A 20831-nucleotide genomic window follows, 5' to 3' on the forward strand; every position below is an offset into this window, starting at 1 on the left:
AACAGAAGATTAGTGAGGTACAGTACAGAAGTAACCAAAGGTCGGAGCCAGAAGGTATGAGTAGTAAAGACACATACACTTACCAACTGGATGATGCAAGTCCACAATTCTAGTTACTCAATACTCAAAATATTATATCCCCAAAGTGAATGCTGTCTTCATATATTTGGTGTTAAAAGTAATTTATCAGGAGTATGGGTTGGCTAAACAGTAGGACATTTGCTTAGCACACACAAAGAACTGGGTATGTGTGTGTGGTGGGGGAATCTCTAGAACTAAACAAAAAACTCTGGCAAGACAGGCAGTGGTGGCACACACCTTTAATCCCAGCACTCTAGAGGCAGAGGCAACTGGATCTCTGAGTTCAAGGCCAGTTTGGACTACAGAACTAGTTGCAGGATAGCTAGAGCTACATAGAGAAACCCTGTCTCAAAAAACAAGAAACCAAAGCAAACCAAAAACAAACCCTGGAAATTTGACAGCAGTATCTGACCTAATGGAGGACTTCGGCCAATTTCAAAATCAACTTAGCATGACTAGTCATTGTTTCAGTGCAGAGATACTTTTCTAATTGACCACAGAGTGCTGGCCTGATGAAATGCTCCACAATCAACAAATGGAATGTGGATGTCTGTCTATCACCACACACACAGTACATATTCAGAAGCATATAAAACGGTCTGTGCAACACAAGAGCCTTTGTTTTACTACGTTTCGTTTTTGAGGCAGAGTCCCAGTCTTGCACATGCTAAACAAGCACCCTACAAACCAAGCCACATCCTTAGTGAAAACGACATATTTCTCTTAGAAACTTCATGAGTTCTTGATCCATTCTGACATCTGAAGGGTGATGCATTTCAACTGAGTACTAATTAATTTTCTTCTAGATGCTTGGAAACATTCTTTGTCTGTTTACAACTTGCTAGAAACAATTCCAAGAGGAACAGATAAAATAATTAGTTATAACCACACTTATTTACCATGTGTGTCAAAGAATTACATATCATAAACTCTGCTTACTGCTTTTAGAGTACTGTCAGGCACCTGGTAAACAACTAATTTTGGGTCTAATTAGTTAGTTTATTTATACTTGGATATGCATAAATCAATCCATCACTATACTATTTCCACAAAGAGAAACTTCCCAGATCTTTTTTATAGGACAGTAATCGAAAACAATACACTTAAAACCTAGAAATTTCTTAAAAAGTGAAATTGGATCAAAGGTGTACAAGCTAATATCATTTTCTGAAAATCCCTCTTTGCCTTCCAAAAAACTGAATTTTTGCTAGACCTGTGGCCAAGTTAATAACACATCTTAACATAACAGATAATTGAGAACTATGTACTCAATCTGCTATCCTACTATGTTCTCAGTCTGTTAAGTGTAACCTGACTTTATACCACGCCCTTGGATTTCACATGTAATCGCCATTTACAGCCAAAGCTAAATGTGTAGCTTTAATCTTTAACTACATTCTCAATTGCCCTGACCCAGAATAATATACACAGATGGGGGCGCGCGCGCGCGTGTGTGTGTGTACTCAACTTTAAGGCAAGTGAAGTAGTGCACACCTTTAATCAGATACACAGGAGGCTGAGGAGGAAGATAATTAGTACAACGTCAGTCAAGGCAACACAACAAGAACCCATGCTTGAAACATAAGTAAAAGAAACAGAACCTGGCATATTTAGACTATGACATACCTTTTCAAATTCAATAAAAGCATAACACAGGGATTCTCCTGTTTTCCAATCTCGAATAACTTCACAACTGAAAAGAAAATTTTTTTGAAAAGTCACTTAAAAAAAAAATCAAAGAAAAAAGAAACCATTTGTTTTATTTCTTCAGACCAGAACAAAATAATCCAGTTATTAAACTCATAGATGCAAAGTTTCCAGGCACAATTCTATTTAAGCACACAAAGATCATCAATCTAGTAACTGAATTTCCTAAACTCTATTGCAAATACACCAGCTAGACTACAGTGGCGGAGGTGAGGGCACATTCCCTTTTAACAAAAATAACCTGTTAATTCTTTTCTTTTTAAAATTATTTTACTTATTTTCACATTTCTGTGTTTGATCTGGTACTCACTATGAAGCCCAGGGAATCTCAAACTCACAGTAATCTTCCTCCCTCAACCTCCTATCATGTCCAGTAAAACCCGTAAATCATAAAGTCTTTTTTACTTCAAACATAAAAGACTTAATGGGTATCTTTTACATACATAAGTGCTTAGTATGTTCATTCTTTCTAATTTGATGTGAGGACCCACTATGTAGCTGGAATTCACTGTGTAGACCGGGTTGGTCTTGATCATAGAGATCTGGCTGCTGCTGTCTCCTAAGTGCTGAGATTAAAGGCACGGGCCAGCACAGTTTAGGTTCACACTTTTGGTTTTAAAGTAAACGAGGCTCAAATACTGTAAGTACAGTTACCATCCAGAGTTAATTCACCAAACAATAAAGGGAAAAAGCCAAAAAGATGGAGCTGAAAGTACCTGACTTGTCTCTCACCAAGGATCATATGAACCATTTCAAAAACATTAAATGAAAGGAGATTCTAAACACAGGATATATTAATCAGTTAGAAAATAACCTTCTTTGACTAGCTTTGCATACGTTGCATTAATAATAGAGTGGAGGGGCCATGAGATGGTTCAGAAAGGCACTTGCTCCTGGGACTGAGGACCTGAGTTCACTCCCTGGCACCCACACTGGTGAGGAGGGGAGATGCTGGGAGGTGGAGGCCCACACCTTTCATCTCAGCACTTGGGAGGTAGAGGTACATGGATCTCTAAGTTTGAGAACAGCCTGGTCTACAGTTCAAACTCCAAGACAGCCAGGGCTACACAAAGGAATCCTGTTTCAAAAAACCAAAAAAAAAAAAAAAAAGAAAGAAAGAAAGAAAGAAAGAGAACATCTCCTGCAAGCTGTATATATTTTCTAAAAAGCTAGTACCAGTTTATTTTTAAAATAATAATAATGATGATGATAATGGCTGGAAAGATAGCTCAGTGGTAAGAGCATTTGCTGCTCTGACCCAAGTTCCACTCCAGCAGCCCACTAGGTGACTCACAACTATCTCTCTAGTTCCAGGAGCTGGTCCCTCTTCTACCCTCCAAGGACACCTACACACATGTGGCATATACTCATGAAGACACCCACATACTTTTTAAAATTAATAATAAGTATTTAAAATAAAATACTCGCAGGGTGGTGGTGGCGCACACTTTTAATCCCAGCACTTGGGAGGCAGAGGCAGGAGGATCTCTGTGAGTTCCAAAACAATACAGAGAAACCCTGTCTCAAAAAACAAGAAAGAACAAAAACAATAACAACAACAAAAAAACTCAATGATAATAATATAGGAAAAATTAATCAAATGAAAAAAATTCTAACTGGGGGAGTCTGACAGTGTGCAGTGATGTGAGTTTGTAATCCCAGCACTAGAGAGGTGGATCCTAGGACTCAGTGTGGCCAGCCAGCACAGTCTACTTGGTGACTACCAGTCAGCAAGAAGAAACCTGCTTCAGAAAAAAGAGTAGACACTGCTTGAGGAAGATACCCAAGGTTGTCCTCTGGCCTCTATACATCTGCACATGCAAAATAAAAATAAAATCCACAACAACAAAGCACGGTTTTTTGTTTTGCGGTATGGTAATATAAACTTGTAATTCCAACATTCATAAGTGTGGAAGATAGGTTCAAGGCCAGAGTAGTACAACAGTGGTATTATCTTAAGTGTACTTGCCCTCGAGAGTTCTTACGCGCATGCATGTATGCATGCATGTGTGCAAACACACACACACACACACACACACACACACACACACACAGCTGGACACGTAGCTTAGTTGATCAAGTTTGCTGGATGCAAGAAGTCCTAGGCAAGATCCAGAGAACCTCAGAAACTGAGTGTGGTAGACACGTACAATCCTAGCACTCAGAAACTGAGTGTGGTAGACACGTACAATCCTAGCACTCAGAAACTGAGTGTGGTAGGCACGTACAATCCTAGCACTCAGAAACTGAGTGTGGTAGACACGTACAATCCTAGCACTCAGAAACTGAGTGTGGTAGGCACGTACAATCCTAGCACTCAGAAACTGAGTGTGGTAGGCACGTACAATCCTAGCACTCAGGAGCGCAGGAGGATCAGAAGTTCCAAGTCAACCTTGGCTACATGAAAATTTAAAAATTATATGTAAAACTTGGAAATTTTAATGCTGACACAGACTGCTAATAATTTTAGGAACTAATTTAAATGAGATAAACATTTTAAATATTAAGTAAGGTTGCTGAGAGTTTATACAGTAGGCAAATTGTTTAACTCATATATTTCATAGTGAAAATGTGTTAAGAATTTAAGAGTCACTCAAATATTTAATTTGTGCACTTGTCTGAAAACACTTTTCTTTCTCACTGTTGAAACACTCACATATACAAATCACCAGTATGAAATTCTCCAAAGGGACGGGGAATATGTCTCAGTGGCAGAGAGTATGCTTAACAGGCATGATGCCCTAGGTTTGATCCTCAGTCCCACAAAGAAATAAAAACAAAAATTTTTAAACTCACTCAGAATTGACAACCTCAGCAAAAATGTGTGATTAGAAATCCTCTACTGAGGGGGCTGGAGAGGTGGCTCAGAGGTTCAGAGCACTGGCTGCTCTTCCAGAGGTCCTGAGTTCAATTCCCAGCAACCACATGGTGGCTCTCAACCATCTACAATTCAATCTGGTGCCCTCTTCTGGTGTGTAGACAGAACACTGTATATGTAATAAATAAATAAATCTTTTTAAAAGAAAGAAAACCTCTGCTGAGTGTGGTGGCATGGGTCTTAATTCCTAGCACTGGAGGGTCTCTATGAGTTCAAGCTCTTCGCGGTCTGTATATTATATTGCTGGCCAACCAGGGCTACAAATGAAACCCTGTTTCAAACACACACACACAAAAACCAAACAAACACTCACACCAACCAATTAATGCCTAGATATTCCCAAATCCTTTCTTATTAATCCTGAGATTACCTTCTTATTGGCCCAAATCTTGAGAATATTATTTCCAGGTCCTCATCTGTGGTCACTGGATTCAATTTACACACAAACAACACATTTTCTGGAGGTTTAATATCTGCATCGGGTAGGTCTCCCACCTAAAGTTACAAATAGTCAAGCATATAAATCATTATAAATTTACATCATCAACTGTAAGTTCAGGATGAAAAAAAAAATCTAAAAAATATTTCAAAGGCTAGAAAAATGACTCCCAGGGTAAAAGTGCTTGCCATCATGCTCAATGACCTGAGTTCAATTCCAAGGACTCAGATATGTTAGAATACAGTTCAAGAATGGAATGCTATGAGATTTCTGAGTGCTTGTAAGAAAATTCCAAGAAACCAAGACAAGACTCTGTGATCTCAGTTTCTTCAAAATATGAAATTTGTTTCAATTAAAATTTTTCATTCAAAAACTATTTTTTCCTGGTATTAATAATATTAATAGCTAATGTTTTTACCTAACTTGATACTTCCAAATCGTTACTACTAATTCTTCAAGCAATACCACAATTTCCATTCATTCATTTACTTTAAAAATTTATTTATATTTTAGACAGAGTCTTACTGTAACTCAGACTGGACTCACACTTGTGGTCCTCCTATCCCCACCTTCTGAGAATTGAGAGGACAGGCCTATGCCACCACAGCAGGCACAGTTTCCACTTAGGGACAAGTACAGTGACATCAAAAGGGGTATAGCTAGGATATGAATCCAGATTCACCCCAGTTTCAAAGGTCCCAAACTATCCAGTTTTTCTTTCTTTAAGTATTTGATACGTTATTTTTTAAACAGATGTGAAGTACAGGTTATGAAGCACAGCAATAAAAACCACTGGGGCCAGTGCAGCGGGGAAAGCACCTGCCAGCTGATGAACTAAGTTAGGTCCCCGGGGAAGCAGAGAGCCAACTCCTTCCTGCACACATTGTCCTCTGACCTTCACCCGTACACCCAACATACAACCACACACAAAATAAAAATAATGCATTTTAGAATTAATGAATGAATGAAATAAAAACTGCCGTTGTCCTTGCTTCTCTCACAAAGATCACTTTTTCTTTTTTTTTAGATTTATTTATTTATTTATCATGCACACAGTGTTCTGCTTGCATGTATGCTTGCACTCCAGAGGAGGGCACAAGGCCTCATTATAGATGGCTGTGAACCAACATATGAATGCTGGGAACTGAACTCAGGTCCTCTGGAAGAACAGCCAGTGCTCTTAACCTCTGAGCCATCCCTCTAGCCCGACACACCCCGCCCCACACACGCAACTTTTTTAAGGTTTTGTTTTGATTTTTTTTTTTTTTTGAGGCAAGGTTTCTCTGTGTTGTAACAGTCCTGGCTGTCCTGGAACTCACTTTGTAGACCAGGCTAGCCTGGAACTCAGAGATCTGTCTGCCTCTGCCTCCCGAGTGCTGGTATAAAGGCGTGTGCCGCCGCCACCACCACCACTCATAAGAGCACAAACTTTTGGCTACTCCTTTTCATAGTCTAAGATGCTTACCACAAACATCATTAAGCAATATACTATTTAGTTTTGTTTGTTGGTGAATTTTTGAAAAATATAATTAAGTGGAATTATAATACCTAATACTTTCTATACTATTTTTCAATATGGAACCACAGTTCCTACATAGTTTTTCCTCTTAAAGTCTCAACTTTACGCCTTTTACTATACACAGACTAAAGTCAAGATCAAAGTCAGCTGCTGCACTACACAGAGCACTCTGTAGTGCACTTGCTACACTTCCTACTAAAGACTACAGAGGGCAGCAGTGAGATAAAACCATGATGATGTATTTCCCACAAGCATTTTGAGAGCAACCTATTCTGTTATATGTATTTGAAAACTCTGAGATGATCATGTAAAGAATCTCCTGGTGAATAAACACACCAAAAAGAAAATCTTGAAATTCAGAAACAGAAGAAGCTACAGAGCCATTAATCTGTTCGACATTTCTGAAGCTGGTCAAAGGCACCAACAACGTATCAACTACACCCTGTGAGAAGTATCACAGTCAGGCACGGTGGCACACTCCTGGCTGGAGTCTAAGCTACTTGGTATGCTGATGAGCCTAGGAGACTGAGACTAACTTGGGCAGCACGGTAAGACCCTGTCTCAAAAGAAAAAACAAATCAATAAAAATCACAAATGTGCAAAGAAATAAGAAAGAAGTTAATGGGGGGGGGGGAAACCCCACAAAACTTGCAGGAGACTGGGAGAAATGGCCCAGTGGTTAGGAGCATGCACTGCTCTTTCAGAGAACCTAATTTTGGTTCCCAGAATGTATGTCAGGAGACTCAAACCATCTGTAACTCCAGCTCCATGAAGACCTGACACACCTGGCCCCCATGGGCACCTGCAGTTACATGCAAACACACATACACATAATAAACTGGGCTAATATAGCTAGCCAAAGAAATGTGACTCATTATAGAGAATTAAATGATTAATCAAGCCAAAATATTCTCCAATATACATAAAATGCAATCTAATAAACACTGTTTAGGGGGCTGGAGAGATGGCTCAGAGGTTAAGAGCGCTGGCTGCTCTTCCAAAGGTTCTGAGTTCAATTCCCAGCAACCACATGGTGGCTAACAACCATCTGTAATGAGATCCGGTACCCTCCTCTGGTGTGCAAACATACACATGCAGGCAGAGTATTGTATACATAATAAATAAATCTTTAAAAAATGTTTAAAAATTATATGAAAACTAAAATTCAAGTAATACTTATAACTTAAAAAAACATCTATTTTTTACTTTCTATTTTTACATTTATGTGTGTGTGTATGTTTGTGAATGTAGGCACATGCATGCCATTGTGTACATATAGAGGTCAGAGGAAAACTCTCTCCTTTCAACATGTGTGCTCTGGTGACCCAACTTAGGTCATCAGGCTTGTCAGCAAAGTGCCATTGCTCATCACCTCACCTAACCCCTCCCAGTTTTTAAAAAGGCACTCAGTAATTTATGGAAAAACAGAACCAAACTCTATTTTCATGTATTGTGGCCTGCAAAATGTAATCCAGGAAAAAAAAACTCACTAATTTTTACTAGTTTATTATCACAAAGCAGACAAACTCCTAAGAATGTGTTATATAAGTTACATAACATACATTGCATAATGTGAGTTACATAACAACTTTTTGACCAAAATTATCTTACCATCTCTAGAAGAATAGCTTGAGTTTTAGCCTCTTTCTCTGCCTTTATTTCTTCTACTTCTTCAGCTGATCTTCCTTTGAAATCATCAATTTCTTCATCTGCTCCTATTCGACCACTCTGTAAGATAGAAGTTAAAAATCTGAGAGTCATGAAAGATATCATGTTTTACTCTTGGCCTATCAAACATTACAGAATAGAAACTTACAAGCCTCTGGGCACTTATCAAATTAATTCTATAATATTTGCCAGACTTGGCTTCTGACTTATTGTAAAATCAAAAGAAATGTTTATATAGATACTATTATCCAACTAAGTGCTCAGTAGAAATGATACACAACTAAATTCAGCTTTGAGAAAGCCTCATGAACACCTTAAGTTTACACTTTAAAATGCCTAAGAGAATGCTCTCTGCGTTTCACAGAAGTGCTTGGCTCCAGCCTGGCTCCAGAACACCCCTACTTAAAAAGTGTTTTATAAGATGGTCTTTCAGTTTGACCTTGAGGCTATTTTTGAGAGTTAGGGATAAGAAAAACTTCCCAACCACTGCTTATATAAGGTTTGAGAACTAAGACTTCTGGTGAAATAGAAACTAAAAAAAGAAATAAAGGCAATAATGAAACAACTATAAAAATAAGCATCTCTATGGGTGAGGAAAGAATTCGAAACTTGTTCTAGTATAATAGATAAGATAAGCAATAGAAGTAAATGTTTTAATATACCTATACAAGAAGGGGCTACGAGCTGGGTGTGGTGAAGAAACTCCTTTAATTCCAGCATGTGGTAGACAGAGGCAGGTGGATCTTTGTGAATTCGAGGCCAGCCTGGACTACAAAGCTAAATTTCAAGCCAGGCAAGGCTACATAGTGAGACTCTGTTTCACAAGAAAACAAACAACACTAAGGCACTACTTACGTCTAATTGTTCCCTTGTAGGCTCTGGTGATCGATCGGGAATTAATAAATCAGGAGGGTCATCAAATGGATCATCTAAAATCACTGTATGATTTATCCTTACAAAACAAATCCAAGTCAAATGTTATTTATTTCAGAATCCATACTTACTTTCACAGATTTTAACATTTAAGTACTCCTAATGTCCAAAGACTCCAGTGCATGGGTTTTCCTGGCCTATAGTAATATACCTACAGTATACTTTTATAATGGGCAGTTCTGTATTTCTTTTGACATTATTGCTCTGCATTACTTTATGATATAAACTAAGCTAGGCATGATGGCTGGTACTGTAATCCCCAGCACTCAGGAGGTCAAGAGAAGAGAAATTCACGTCTGAGGCTAGCCTGAGCTAGAGAGAAAGTTCCAAGTAAAGTGGGTTACAGAGTAAGACCCTGACTCAAAATACACACAGAAAGAAGAAAAGAAAAAAGGAAATTTCTAAACCTTGTTACTTGTGCCCTATTACTTTAATAATTTAGCTAAAAAAAAAAAAACAGAAATGAGTAATTCCTATCAATATAACAATTAGCACAAGAGAAAAAATATAAAAGCTACTTTTCACGAGGACTCTAGTGATCTCATATTAATTCACACTTTAGAATTATTCTGAAACTAGTTGTGACGATTAATTTCAACTGTCAACATGGCAGGATCTAGAAAAGGAGTCTAGATTAAAGTGGTTCGTGGGAATGCCTGTGAAGGATTTTCTTTTTTCTTTTTCCAAAACAGGGAGGGTTTCTCTGTGTAGCCCTGGCTTTGCTGGAACTCATTCTGTAGAGCAGGCTGGCCTCAAACTCAGAGATCCACCTGTCTCAGCCTCCCATGTCCTGGACTTAAAGGCATGCGTCACCACTTACTGGTTTACTGGATGGATGGACCACCCTGGACACAGGAGGCGCTATCGCATGGTGGACTGAATGAAGGGACAGAGGGAGCTGGGCACAAGCACTTCTTGCCCTGCTTCATCACTGTGGATACCATGTAACCAGCTGCCTCAAGTTCCTGCCACTTTAATTACCCCTTACTTCATCCCTACTACAGCCTTAAGCTGTGAACTGAAATAAACCCTTTCTTCCTTAAGTTACTTTTTGTTGTTTTTCGAGACAAGGTTTCTCTGTGTAGCTTTGGAGACTGTCCTGGAACTCACTGTGTAGACCAGGATGACCTCAAAGAGATCCACCTCCTGAGTGTTGGGATTAAAGTCATGTGTACCACCGCCCAGCCTTAAGTTACTTTAGTCCGAGTATTTTATCACATAAAAATAAAAAGAAAATGGGATTTTAGTTCTATGTGTAGAAGTCTCATTCATGCTATTACATGTTCAATATCACAATGTTAAAACATTCTAGTCTACTAAGATAGTAAAGGTAAACACACCTGATATCTTGATATGGCACAAAATCCTTGTCTACAAAGGTCTCATTGATTTTCTTAACTATGTCCATGCCTTCTGTCACTTCACCAAACACTGTATGAACACCATCAAGGTAATCTAGATTTTCTCCTGTAGTGATAAGAAACTATACCAAAAGGCACATAATAAATACTTTTTAAAAAATATAACTCTGAAATAATATACAACTCTAAAGAATACACCAAGACTTACATTTAATGTATCAATTATTGTACAATTATTTCTAGAACTAAATAAGAAACACAGACTGTGTTTCTAACAGATGTTCCCCTGATCAACAACATAGGTGTGGTGTGGTCTCATGTGTACACAATGCCCATGGAAGCCAGAAGAGGTCATCAGATGCCTTGGAACTGGAGTTTCAGAGCATTGTGAGCCATCATGTGGATGCTAGGAATTAATGTGGGTCCTCTAGAAGAGCACTTAGTGCTCTTAACCACTAGCCATCTCTCTGAATGTAGAAAAGAAATAATTTGATATTCCCCCCCCACCCCGAAAACTGTCTGTTAGTACATTCTCTCATTACTGAATGACTTGAAAAGATAACTTTGTAACTTCCTTTCAGGTCTTCATGCATAAGCAAAGCTCACCTCCCATCCATGTCCTCACCTGAGATCCATGTTGATCACTGCCATTGTTCACCATGGACACAGTGCCTTTCTTCTTGTGCTTAATCCTTGGCACTTTTTCTGCCTCAAAAAAGCTTGCTTGATCACCATACAGTTGTCTGAAAATATACAATAAAGTTATAAAACTTAAATACTCTCAAAATGAAATACAGATACTGTATTGGTGTAATTGTGTCTTCATAGATAGATATCCCACTGTATCAAATACACCTGTCTTCTTACAGGCATTCTGGGAACCCAGCGAACTACCCTAGAATTTGAATGATATTTTACCATGAAGATTGAACTATAGCAATTATACTTTGCTCTTATTTAAAAATAAACAGTTGAGGCCTGGCAGTGGTGGTGCACACCTTTAATCCCAGCATTCAGGAGGCAGAGGCAACCACATCTCTGTGAGTTCCAGGCTAGCCTGGTCTACATAGTGGGTTTCAGGACAGCCAAAGCTATACAAAGAAACCCTTTCTCAAAAAAAAAAGCAAAAAGTAAAATAAAATAAAAGGTTGAATATGATAGTAGACACCTTTAATTCCAGCACTTGGGAAACATAAGCAGGCAGATCTTTGTGAGTTCAAAGCCAGTTGGTGCTGCAGAATATTTGTTACATTGTATGAAGCTGTGTCACTGTGTTTAATAAAGAGCTGAATGGCCAGTAGCTAGGCAGGAGAGAATAGTTGGGCCTTCCAGGGAGAGACACCAGGAGACACTGAAGAAGTAGGAATACAGTACAGAGGAGAGGTAACCGAGTCACGTGGCAAAATGTAGATTAATAAAAACAGGTTAAGTTATAAGAGCTAGTTGGGAGAAAGCATAAGCAAAGGCCAAGCTTTCATAACTAATAATAAGTCCCTAAGTTGTTATTTGTGAGCTAGGTCCAAAGGAAAGTCTGACCACAAGTTGGGTCTATATTGTGAAATCCAGGCTAGCCAGGGCTACACAGTGAGACTTCTAAATTAATAATAAGTGTAATAAATAAATAAAGAGGGCTGGTGACATGACTCAATGGATAAAGGTGCTTATAGCCAAGCAGACAACTGGAGTTATGATCCCAGAATTCAGATGGTAGAAAGAAAGAACTGATTTCCACTGATCTCCATGTATACATACATGTACACACACATAAATAAATGTTTTAAAAACCATTTTTTAAAGAATAAGTGTACTGACCTCCACACATGCCATGCATGTCTACACACAGACATACACACATAATAATTGAATCAATAAATAAGTAAATACACATATAAACCTGTACTTGGAAGGCCGAGGCAGGAGGGTTGTAACAAGTTTGAAACCAGCATGTGAAACAGTGAATTCCAGTTCAGCCTAGACTAAAGTGAGATCCTGTCTCATAAAACCAAATAAAAGATATGAACTGAGACAGAAGTGATGAGGGATATCTATAATCCAAAATTTAGCTGGTTGAGACATAGCTCAATCAGGAAAATGTATGTTTCAAATGCACAAATTGCAGCTTCAATTGCTAGCATGTAACACCAGGCATAATGGTGCATGCCTCTAATCCCAAGACTTGGAAAATGGAGGCAGGAGGACCAGTTTAAGCCCATTTCAGCTTGTTAGAGATAAGTTCAAGGTCAGCCTAGGCTACATAAGATCCAGTCTCTAAATACATACACCCATACTGGGTTGGGTTTTTTGTTGCTGCTGTTGTTGTTTAAATTGCACTAGAGTTAAGAGTTATCTGGAAAGAGAAGCATAAGTTGAGAAAATGGTTCCTTCAGGTTGTCTGAAGACAAGTATATGGAACATTTTCCTGATTAATGACCGATGTAGTGAGCTCAGCCCAGAGAGAGCCAGCGCCACCCCCGACAAGTCATGAGCAGCAGCAAGCCAGTAACAAGCGTCCCTCACGTCTTCTGCTTCAGTTCCCACCTTACGTTCCAGTCCCGACTTCCTTTAGTAACGGAGAATTACCTGAAGTAAACACACTCTTTCCTCCCCAAATTTGCTTTTGATCATGGTGTTTTATCACAGCAACAGAAACTCTAACTCAAATATACACCTAAGAACTTACCCAAATATAGACTCTCCTCCACGGCCAGTCCCTGTAGGATCTCCTGTTTGTATGATAAAATCCCTCTACAATACACAGAATTATTTGTTAATTCACAGTTTGCTAGATGTTTCCAATAGCAAAGAGCATGACTAATATCTACCAACTTACCTGTACATTGTGAATAAGGCAATAATTGTAATATTTTATTTTGCACAACTTCAGAAAATTCAAGCAAGCTGAAAGACAGTGAAAACTAAATTTATTACCAGAAAGCAAAACTTCAGTTTTAAACAAATTTGTAAAAGCATAATTAGTGCAATTTAATCTCTAGATTCCCATTCTTATTAAAAGGAAAACAAAGTTCTGGTGAGGTGGGTCAGGAGATAAAGGTGCTTGCTGCCAAACCTGAAAACCCAAGTTCAATCCCCAGAGCCTACATGTCAGAAACAGAACCAACTCCCAAAAGCTGTCCTCTGACCCTGTAAGCATTCTGTGGAACACACTCACTCACATGCAAACAATAAATAAATCTTAAAAGAAAAAAAGTAAGCCCAAAGCCATAAAAGGGGGCACTACGCCTCTTTAAAAGTCCTCTTCTCTTTGAGAGTGTAGCTACTGGCATCATGTTTGACACACCGCAGTGGATGGGTCCACACCCATGCACATGTGGGCAGTCCCAGCTAGAGTGAAGATGGGAGGAAGACATATTGGAGGGGATGTGGAAGGAGTTACAGAGGAGCTGGGCGTTTATATGCTCATATTTCACTGGATAGTACACATGGATAGTATACATGGATGAAAGTCTCAAAAATAAAGAAAAATTAAAAGGTAGTATATTTTCTTAAGACCTTTTGAACATCAGAGCTAATGTTGGAAATTAGCAATTTTTAAATTATAGATTGTTTTTTAAGAGGAAAGGTACAGATGATAACTATGATGAAAAGAAATCTAGCAGGACATATGAAAAGTGAATGCAGATTATATAAACTAGAAATAAAAACACCTTTGGAACTTTTGTTCATTTTACAATTAGTACAAAGTATTTCAAGCCAGGAGGTGGTGGCGCACACTTTTAAAGAGGCAGAAACAGTTCAAGGACAGCCTGGTCTACAGAGAGAGTTCTAGGACAGTCTAGATTACATAGAGAAATCCTGTCTCAAAAAAACAAAACAAAAAAAGAATTTCACAGGCTGGGGATATACCTCAGGTACAGTAATTACCAAGCATTCCTGACACCTTGAGTTCAATCCCCAGCAGCACACCTGCTTGGTGTGCTCTGCTAAAGATGTGAGCTCTCAGCTCCTAGTCCACTGCCATGTCTGCTCCACCATTGCACACTGTCCCTCTGGAACAGTAATCCAAAACAAACTCTTCCATAAACTACTTTTTAGTCATGGTGTTTTATCACAGCAACAGAGGAGCCTTCTACATGCTAGGTATCACAAACATTAAATTATGGTTCATGTTCTTGAAGAACTAATCACAGATGGTCTTAAGGCACTAAGAAACCAGACAGAAAATATCATGCATGAGGATCCTTGTCCTCAACAAATTTATATTTATGAGACCAGGGTCATAACTAGGTATGATGGCACATGCCTGAGGAGAGTCAGGAGAAAAATGAACATAAGACCAGTCTGGGTCGGGCGTTGGTGGCGCACGCCTTTAATCCCAGTACTTGGGAGGCAGAGGCAGGTGGATCTATGTGAGTTCGAGGCCAGCCTGGTCTACAGAGTGAGTTCCAGGACAGCCTCCAAAACAAAACAGAGAAACCCTGTCTCAGAAAACAACAACAAAACCAAAACAAAAAGACCAGTCTGGGATATACAATAAGTCTCAAAAGCTGACAGGAAAAACAATACAAATGAAGCTCCTTACAATTAAACATAAAGTAATGACACTCAGTATTTCTGATACTGTCATTCGAATAGTAAATTTTTGTTTTTTTTTTTTTTCAAGACAGGGTTTCTCTGTGTAGCCCTGCTTGTCCTGGATCTCATTCCACAGACCAGGCTGGCCTTAAAGTCAGAGATCCACCTGCGTCTGCTTTAAGTGCTAGGTTGAAGGCACGCACTACCACACCTGGCTCTACAAAATGATTTTTTTTTAAAGAAAGTTTTAAAATACCACAAGGGTTCAAAAGAAGTAATGTTTATAGCTGGGGAAGTTAGAAGACTACATGGAGTCCTAAAAGAATTTGACTGTCACATATCAACACATGGTATGTCACAGATACAACAAATTTATGTATTAATTAAAAATACATATCCTAGAAGAGAAATTGGAGACTGGTGAGGTGGCTCAGTGGAGACTGGTGAGCTTACTCTCAAACCCAGCGACCTTCATTTAATTCCTGGAACCCACAAGGTAGAAGGAGAACAGACTCCCAAGTTGCCCTCTTATTTCTATGGCAAATCTGCAAGCGCGAACACGCACACACAGAAAATAATAAGTAAAATGTATATTTTTAAAAGATAAAAGAGAGTTGGGCATTGGTGATGCATGATACACCCTTAGTCCCAGCACTCTGGAGGCCAGTCTGCCATGGAGTTAGATCCAGGACAGTCAGGGCTACACAGGGAAACCCTGTCTCAAAAAACAACACAAAACAAAAACTGAAAAGAAAGGAAATTGGACTGGCAGAGAGTTAGGGAAAATGAGAAAGATGAGGGTAGGGACACTGCTCAACGTTAGTGCTTAGCATGCAGGAGGGCCTGGGTTAGGTTCTCAGACATGTGCTGCCACACCTGGCCCAGTTATGCTTGTTTCAGTTATTTTCTCTTATAAACACATACTGAAACAATTGCAGATTAAATAAATCCAGTGGAGCTAGGGGGTGCTGTAAATGAAGCAAAATTAGCTATGTGTTGACAACTTGTAATGAAATTAGACATGGGTACTTAAGATTTCATTTACTGATTATTTTTACTTGTTTTTTTAAAAAAATTTTCCCAAGCAGGATTTCTCTGTGTAGCCCTGACTGTCCAGGAACTTGCTTACTGGGATCAAAGGCATGTGCTACCATACCTGGCTTGCTTAAATTTTTTCAGCAAGTAAAACAAAACAAAAAAGCAATCTGGACATTTGGATATGCTTACTATTGACAAGTAGGTATACACATAACTAGACACCCAATCACTCTCCTTCAAATACACATACACAGGTTGACACGTTTTTGCTGCCCCAAGCTTTCTTTGTGGAACCCCTGCTTGCTAATAATGTATAACTCTTTCTCTGCTTCAGGAGTGCACAACTCCAGGGGAGGAAGTTCATTCATTATGTAAAGTGCTGCTCTACAAGCAGAGTGAGTGTCAAAGGAATTCAAGGAAAAGGAAACATAAAATCAAGAGATAACAATACAATTCCAAAGAGCATCCTTGCAGCCCTCAGATCCAGTCACCCTTACGTATCCAAGCTTATCCCAGCAACAGAAGGCAACTGAACACTTTGTTTAAGCTCCCTAGAGTTACGTTTCTATCCCTTGACAGCAATACATCCTACATATTACTCACTGCACCAAACCACTAGTACACGTTCCAATGGGCAGATGCTGTGCCAGGTTCTTGAGATAATGGAGATATTAAGGTACAGTTCCTACTCTCCCTGCAGCACATTGCTGAGAGGAGATAGCCAGGCACATAGTTAAGTGCATCAAATAAAATGAATGCCATTGTGATTTATGAGACCATCGCAGGCAGAACAGAAGAAACAGGTTAACTTTGATCTTCTGAGCCTTGCACAGAAGAGCTTGTGTTTTATCTGAGATCTGAGTAGTCAGGAACTTTCCCCTAGGATAAGAGTGGAGAGGAACGTGGGCAGTGGCAACAGTAAGAAGCTGTTAGACTGTTGGAGAAAGTGAAGTGTTTGTGCATGGAGGGGAGAAACAGTTGAGCATGGGAGAAGGTGTGTGTGGCAGAGGCACTCTCTGTGAGTTCCTTCCGTCCTGTGGTAATCTCTACATTCCGCAGAGGGAGAATGACACTGGTTGCGGCTAATCTCTCCCGGCCTCCCGATTCTCCCAACGGATACAGTCCCCACACAGCTAGCTGCCTATTATCTTTTCAAGGCTAGTGCGCCACACTATAACCCTTCTTCAAAACCTTCCAATGCTGTGACATGGAAGACGCGTAAGACTATGAAGGACCTGACACACCAGTATCTAACCTGACTGAAAATCAGGGGCAACTGTTTCATTCCACTTACCAATTCGTTCCGGCCATGCCCAATCTCTTGCCATGACCAGAAAAAAACTCCAAACTGCTAAGAAAACCTTGACTGCCACTCATCTCCGAAAGAGCTAGTTTTCTTGCTTGGCTTCTTCCCAACCCCACTAGGGAAGACTCACTCACCTCTGTTTTCCGCAGCAACGTACACATCCGTCTACGGAGCCCGCTTCGTTGACCCTCAGTGGGAAATCGGATTCTAAAAGGTGAGACGCCTAAACTCTAGCGGGCGCCTGGCGCCTGGCTGGCTGACTTACCCTCACCAGGTGTCATGGAACCAGGAGGGATGCGGCGGCCACCCTCCCGAGAGCCGGGTGCAGCCTTCCTGCTCGCACCCTGGCGGATGGTGACACATCAAGCCCGACTGAACTCTTTTCCGCTCTCGAGTAAAGAAAGCGCAGCTGAGGGACGGAAGCTATGGGTATCGCCTATGCGGGTCACCTTATCCATGCCACACGACGAAAGTCCTCCGCGGAGGACCACAGCGGGAACGAGCTGGACACACACACGCACACACGTATACACATGCACACACACGTATACACACACGCACACACACAGCGGGAACGAGCTGTACACACACATACACGCTCACACACACATGCACACACGCACACACGCATGCACACACGTATACACATGCACACACACGTATACACACAGCGGGAACGAGCTGTACACACACACACGCTCACACACATGCACACACGTATACACACACATGCACACACGTATACACATAAAGGGAACGAGCTATACACACACGCGCTCACACACACATGCACACACGTATACACACACATGCACACACGTATACACACAACGGGAACGAGCTGTACACACACGCGCTCACACACACATGCACACACGTATACACACACGCACACACACGTATACACACACACGCTCACACACACACACGTATACAGACACACACACACACACAAACACACACACACACACACACAACTGTGTGCTCAGCCAAGGCCCGCTATGAAACCGCTCGAGCCGGACACGGCGCAGGGAAGGGAACACGGGCAGCGAGTTCGCGGCCCCGCCGGGGCGCGGAGGACGCGGGACTCACCGCGCGGCCGCTCTTCGGTGTACAAGTCGATGACCACGTCGCCCAGAGTGGTCTCCAGGAGAACCGCCATGGCGCCGGCTGCGCCTCAGGAACAAACCTCCCCCCGGCAATGACAGGCGTCGCCGGCGCGCGGCTGCGCCTTACGTCACTGGCTTGCGACGCGCGTGGCGTCATCTGGGGCGCCGTCGCTCAGCTTGGAAGCGCAACTTCCGGCGGTGGCCTGCAAGAAGGCGGGTTCGGCGCGTCCACTGATGTCCGGTGCGGGCTGTTGTGCCTGTGGGGTCTGTTTGAAGATTCTGCTTCGCCCTTGCTGACCGGGATAAAGGCCTGTGCCTCAAGACGGCCGTTCTGTAGGAATATCGTTTCCCTCCGAGAGCGGGGAGGCCCCCAGACCCGCGGCGGGGATTCCACAGTCTCTGGGCTCGCCTTCAAAGACTCCAGGCCGCAGGTGATCTGTTGCTGCGTGAGAGGTGACTAACAAGCTTTGGGGTTTGTTTTGTTTTTAATCTACTGTCGTATAGGTAGCCAAGGACTGTACGCGGTTTAGAAGCACAGGGAGTTATTTTTGAGAAGTTTCAGCATCCCGATAAGCCTCTCTGCCGATGCAGCAATCCAAATCAGACCAAATCAAACCGAGTTAGAAAAAGCCCACGTTTAAAGGATACAACGCCCACAGAGGCCTTCCAGCCCCGCAGAGAGGAGACGGCAAAGAGAAAATGGAAAACCACACGTCTATTTTCTGGGGGAGTGAGTCATCATTTGGCGGTTTTCTGAGATGCAGCAGGGTTTGGAGGGAGTCTTAGGTGGAACCTCCACCATAACATTCCAGATTCTTTGGGTATATGGATGCCAGGCGCTGGGGTGAAGCTTCCACCATAATTTTCCAGGCTCTTGTTTGTTTGTTTCGTTTGGTTTTTCGAGACAGGGTTTCTCTCTGGCTTTGGAGGCCGTCCTGGAACTCGCTCTTGTAGACCAGGCTGGTCTCGAACTCACAGAGATCCGCCTGCCTCTGCCTCCCGAGTGCTGGGATTAAAGGCGAGCGCTACCATTTTAATAGTTACTTATGGAGAGGGTGCCTGTGCAAGAAGCTGAGTGTGGTGGTCAGAGGACACCATCTGTGTCCTAGAAGTGGTTGTCAGGTCATCACGACCATCTGTCTGACCCTTAATTTTCTTATTAGAAACATTCTGGTGACATGCTTCCATAGGTTTCCTACATTCTTTTCTAGCCAAGCAAAATTTTCACTTTTATGTAGTTTTTAATATGTACTTGTGAAAATCAGAGACATGATTTGCCAGATCACAGGCATATCCAAGAAGATGGGGAGAAAGGGCTTTAAAGGTAAACTTTTTAAAAAATTGTGTTTGAAACAATTTCCGAGCTAGAAGTATTCACTAAACATGTGTGTTTTCTTATATTACACAGTAATTAGGAAATAGAAGTTCGCAAAGAGAAATTTATTTGAAAGTGTCTAATCCAAACCCCTGCACCTGTGGCCACCTTATAATTTAGAAAGTCATGGGAGAACGGCTAGAACGAGTGTAGATTTAACTGTTCAGGAGGTTAATCAGTCACTGGTTTACTTATGTCTCACTTACTAATGAAGCCAGATCAAAGCTATGGATTACAGGCATCGGAGAACTCCGTCACAAAGACGATATAATATATATTTGATATTATATATAATAATTCAATATAATTATAACAGAAAATTTCCCAAATCTGAGGAAAGAAAGAGGCATACCCAAGCTCAAGAGACTTCTGGAGCACCAAATAGGAACAGAAATTACCATAGCATTATGGTTAAAACACTGAATATATAAAACAAAGGTATATCAAGAGCTCATGAGAAAAAAAAATACACATACAAAAGCAAGCTCACTAGAATGATAGCTGTTTTCAATGGGAAGATTAAAAGTCCAAAAGGTGTGGAATGTATTGAGTTCTGAGAGACCATGCCTACCAGCCGAGACTACTATACCCAGGAAAACTATCTGATGGAGAAACAAAATCATTGTGTGATAAAAGAAGGCCAATAGAATTTATGACTACTAAGCCAGCTCTTTAGAGGATGTTGGGAGAGAAACTCTTCAGACTGTGCAGAATGATATACATTAAAGAAAGCAGGAGGGAAAGTAAAAGATGCTACAACAGTAGCTAAATGAGGATAAAGTCAACTAAGTGGCAGATTAATACACACCTTTTGTGAATATTCATTGTCTTAGTTGCCCAATCAAAAAGACTAGCAGATTTGTATTTTAAAGAAAGAGAATCCC

At 40.8% G+C, this 20831-nt stretch overlaps 1 protein-coding gene across 1 annotated transcript in view; it reads right to left on the reverse strand.

Moving 5' to 3' along the window:
• Positions 1 to 18708, reverse strand: part of Ppil4 (peptidylprolyl isomerase like 4) — a 36464-nt gene extending 17756 nt beyond the window's left edge. Inside the window, exons 1-9 of the mRNA XM_040728294.1 lie at positions 18556 to 18708; positions 13417 to 13484; positions 13267 to 13331; positions 11212 to 11329; positions 10566 to 10708; positions 9148 to 9244; positions 8236 to 8352; positions 5037 to 5161; positions 1708 to 1774 (exon numbers count right to left, since the gene is read on the reverse strand). Of these exons, the coding sequence (XP_040584228.1) occupies positions 1708 to 1774; positions 5037 to 5161; positions 8236 to 8352; positions 9148 to 9244; positions 10566 to 10708; positions 11212 to 11329; positions 13267 to 13331; positions 13417 to 13484; positions 18556 to 18625 (870 nt within the window). The 5' untranslated portion in view covers positions 18626 to 18708. The remainder of the gene's footprint in view (positions 1 to 1707; positions 1775 to 5036; positions 5162 to 8235; positions 8353 to 9147; positions 9245 to 10565; positions 10709 to 11211; positions 11330 to 13266; positions 13332 to 13416; positions 13485 to 18555) is intronic.
• Positions 18709 to 20831: the final 2123 nt, after the last annotated feature.

This window comes from Mesocricetus auratus, unplaced genomic scaffold (genome assembly GCF_017639785.1).
Source record: "Mesocricetus auratus isolate SY011 unplaced genomic scaffold, BCM_Maur_2.0 Super-Scaffold_100018, whole genome shotgun sequence".
Taxonomy (NCBI): domain Eukaryota; kingdom Metazoa; phylum Chordata; class Mammalia; order Rodentia; family Cricetidae; genus Mesocricetus; species Mesocricetus auratus.